General features: G+C 55.4%; 1 protein-coding gene across 1 annotated transcript in view; it reads left to right on the forward strand.

Moving 5' to 3' along the window:
• Positions 1-365: 365 nt before the first annotated feature.
• Positions 366-4,162, forward strand: part of CYP2S1 (cytochrome P450 family 2 subfamily S member 1) — a gene marked incomplete at its 5' end in the record, with an annotated part of 14,452 nt that continues 10,655 nt past the window's right edge. The window contains 2 exons of the mRNA XM_080908741.1: positions 366-545; positions 1,785-1,950. Coding sequence (XP_080764867.1) covers positions 366-545; positions 1,785-1,950 — 346 coding nt within the window. The remainder of the gene's footprint in view (positions 546-1,784; positions 1,951-4,162) is intronic.

A 4,162-nucleotide genomic window follows, 5' to 3' on the forward strand; every position in this document is an offset into this window, starting at 1 on the left:
AGAGCCAGGCGGGGTCACCGCCCCGCGAGGTGTGGCCGCTGCAGCCAGCCAAGGTCTCCCGCGCCCAGGTTCCTTCCTCTTGTTTGCTTTCTATGCTCAGCCTGGGGCCCAAGGTGGTGTCTCCGCCCTCTGAACCCCGGGAAAACCTAGGTGACCTGGGAGATCCATTCGGGCGGTAGTGTGAAATGTCTGGCGACTGCGGGCCGAAGACAGAGAAATTGGGGTGCGTGGAGTGACGCCTTGCAGGAGGCTGCCCCGCCCCACTCCTCTTGATTTGGTTGAGGAGGGAGCCGCCCCGTTCCCGCCCCTAACTAGTCCGGACGCCAGGAGCTTCTAAGAGGTGCAGACCCAGCCGACCTGCAGAGATGGAGACAGCCGGTACCTGGGCGCTGCTGCTGGCCCTGCTGCTGCTGCTGCTGCTACTGGCTCTGACGCTGCCCAGGACCCCGGCCCGAGGCCACTTACCCCCGGGGCCCACGCCGCTGCCGTTGCTGGGGAACCTCTTGCAGCTGCGGCCCGGGGCGCTGTACTCGGGGCTCTTGCGGGTGAGGGGGCGCAAGGACATCCTAACCAGGGGATATGCGCGGGGGTGGGGAGCCTTCTAAGTATCGGGGCACATGAGTCTTGGGTTCTCTTAGAAAGGAGGCAGAAGCAGGAGTCCTGAGGGCAAAGAGACTGAATGCGGGGAGCTGGGGACGCGAACAAGTTGACCTGGGCTGGGCAAAGGAGAGAGGGTATCCAGGTTGGGATGGGCAGAGTTCAGTCAGTCCTCGAAGTGGGATCCTGGGCTAAGAAAGAAAGGGAATGCCCTGAAGGGGAGACTAAAGCTGGGAGGTACACTGCTCACAGAGGTCTGGGAAGAAATGAGGTCAGGACCCAGAGGGGTAGGGGTCCCAGGTGGCAGGGACGCGCAGAATCCTGGAAGTTAGTGAGCTGGGACCAAAGCTGCAAAGTAGGCATTCTCTAAACAAGAGGGTAGTGGGCGGGCTTCTCGTCCCCACCACCACCCGTTAGAAGGGAAGCATCTGGAAGCTGGAGGGTGATGAGCAGAGAGCATCCTGGGCTGAAGGAATCTGCCTCAGAGACTCCCCGAGTGGGAGGGTGGGTGTAGCTCTACTAGGAGGGAGCTAGGAGTTCCTGCCACCAGTGGGAGGATGGGGAGGCAGTCCCAATTTGCTGGGGGTAGTGGGGGGGATGAAGTTCTCCATTCAAAAATATTCTGAGGGACTTTTAAGGACAGGAAAGAGGAGTGGGCGTCTAAGGGAGAGATGGGACACATGTTTTCATGGCACTTGCTGTGAGATTTACGTGTTTAGTAGAGGTTGAAGTGGGTAGCCAGATACTGGGAAGAGGGGGATTAAGGGAAACCAAATCTGGTTGTGGATGGTCCCAAGATCAGAGGTTAGAGCCTAGAAGGGAGTGAGAGGGAGGTAGAGGGATGTGTTTAGAAAGCGCCCACTCAGCAGAGCGGTGATGGTACACACCTTTAATCCCAGCACTCCGGAGGCAGAGGATCTCTGTGTGTTCGAGGCCAGCCTGGTCTACAGAGTGAGTTGCAGGATAGCCATAGCTACACAGAGGAACCCTGTTGAGGGAAAGAAAAAAAGGTGGGGGTGGGGATGGGCTGGGGCTTCCACTCCACGCTCCCATGCAAAAAGAGAGCAGTTTCCCAAAGGAGCAGACCAGTTTCTGATACAGGGAGCCAAAGCCACTCTTCATGGTTTGGAAGTAATGCCTAACAGAGACGGCTCCCTGGGACCTTCCTTCTTCCTCTCTGCCCCCAGCTAAGTAAGAAGTACGGGCCTGTGTTCACGGTACACCTGGGCCCCCGGCGCCGCGTGGTGGTCCTGGTTGGATATGATGCTGTACGAGAAGCCTTGGGAGGTCAGGCTGAGGAATTCAGCGGGAGGGGAACATTGGCAACTCTGGACAAGACCTTCGATGGTCACGGTGAGTCATGAGGGCAAATGGGGGCTGTTGGGACCTGCCCCCGCTTCAGGCATGGAGGTTTTTTGTTAAGGTGACTGACTGCCTATCTTTCTAGGAAATGGGATGGCCACAGTACCTGTCCTTTAAGGTTGGACTAAGGTTAAAGTAGAAGCTGGGCTGTGTCAAGTGGGTGCTGACTCACTGCCAACCAGAATGATTACAGTCACTACTCTCTGACCTAGGAATTGATACACAAGCACTCACAGCACAAAAGTTAGACATGTGTGGCTCATCCCCAACATCCGGTAGACTCAGACTGAAGGAACTCAACATGCACTACATAGTGAGTTCAAGGTCAGCTTGGGCTACATGGGATGAGACAGTGTGACCCTGGACCAGGACTAGGATTAATGGAAGGGCATACATAGAACCCACCAGTGATGGTTGTAAGCCTTGTTCAATGGAAAGTGCTTACCTAGACTCCCCCAGGGAGGGGCTGGGGGCGTGGCTCAGTGGTAGAGCCCCTGCCTAGAATCCCCCAGGGAGGGGCTGGGGGCGTGGCTCAGTGGTAGAGCCCCTGCCTAGAAACCGCCAGTGAGGGGGGAGCAGGGCTCAACAGAGTATTTTCTTAAAATTCACCAATAAAGGGCTAAGGGACATGTCCTCTACCTAGCTTGTGTAGCGCCGTGGATTCCATGTCCAAACCAAAAGAAAGAGCAGAAAGAATTCTTTATGTTAAGGGCAGCATGTGTAGAGCCCTGGCTTCAATCTGGTACCACAGAAATGTCTCGCAGCACAGTGGTGACTAAGATAGTGCTGCCTACTTCCCCTAGAGAACCCAGACAGGCCCGTCATCAGACAGTAACTGCTCAGACGAATTGCCCAGGATAGGAGGGGCAAGCTAGCGTGGGGGGGGGATCTAGAATCGTAGGAATCCACAGGCAGTGCCAGACACAGCCTATGCTCTGAGAGATACCCAGGAAGGCGCCAGTGAAAACAAAGAGGATGTCAAAGCTGCGGTTCTCTGGCTAGAAGGGAAGTTGTATCCAGGCAGGAGGGCTAACAAGAGCACATGTATGGAGGAGAGAGAAGAATGGTTTCTTCAGCCCACAGGCAGTGTGCCTGGCCCTGTCCTAGGTACTGACGACACAGAGACTTCCAAAGCAGGTGCAGTGGCTTCCCGCTGTGAGAGACTATGTGGAAACCACAAAGTGGGGAGAGAGAATTCTAAAATGCGAAGAAGACGCGCATCCCCGAGAACAGAGGCACAGTTTGGGGGAGAGGGGCTTCTGGAGCGGGTTGCAGAGGGAGGCAGGCTTCTCAGAGGAGGTGACATCTGGGCTGAGGAAGCAGCTGAGGGGTGGCTCAGGCCTTCATTCAACAGGCTGAGTCAGGAGAATTGCTAGGTCAGGGCAGCCTGGGCTACAAAGCAAGACCCTCTAAAAAAAAAATCATAAATAATTAAAAACAAAGGGATGGGTGCAGGAGAGGTGGCTCAGCAGTTAGGAACATTTGCTGTTCTTACAGGGAACTTGTTCCCAGCAGCCACATTGGGCAACTCACAATAGCTTGTACTCCAGAGTCAAGGGATCTGACATCCTGGCCTCTCCAGACACTTGTACACGTGTGAACATATACAAACACACAGAGGAATAAAAAAAATAAATCTTTTAAGATAAGTAAAACAATAGGCTGCATCTAGGGATGTACTTAAGTGGTAGAGTCTTCACAGAATCCCCCAGTGAGGGGCTGGGGCGTGGCTCAGTGGTAGAGCCCCTGCCTAGAATCCCCCAGTGAGGGGCTGGGGGCGTGGCACAGTGGTAGAGCCCCTGCCTAGAATCCCCCAGTGAGGGGCTGGGGGCGTGGCTCAGTGGTAGAGCCCCTTCCTAGAAATCCCCAGTGAGGGGCTGGGGGCGTGGCTCAGTGGTAGAGCCCCTGCCTAGAATCCCCCAGGGAGGGGCTGGGGGTGTGGCTCAGTGGTAGAGCTTCTGCCTAGAATCCCCCAGCGAGGGGCTGGGGGTGTGGCTCAGTGGTGGAGAGCTTAATATGTGCAAAGACCTAGGTTCGTGTCCATCAATCCCTAAAAGAAATGGAGGGGTGTGAGCATGAGGAAACAGCAAGGGTCCAGGTAGGGTTGGGGGATTGTGAAGCCTTTGAGGAAATGAGGAAAGTTGTAGTAGATGATTAATAAAGCTAGAAGTCAGCATGGCTCTGTTCACCCAGCAGGCTTGTG

The sequence above is a fragment of the Micromys minutus genome (genome assembly GCF_963924665.1).
Source record: "Micromys minutus genome assembly, chromosome: 32".
NCBI classification, from domain to species: domain Eukaryota; kingdom Metazoa; phylum Chordata; class Mammalia; order Rodentia; family Muridae; genus Micromys; species Micromys minutus.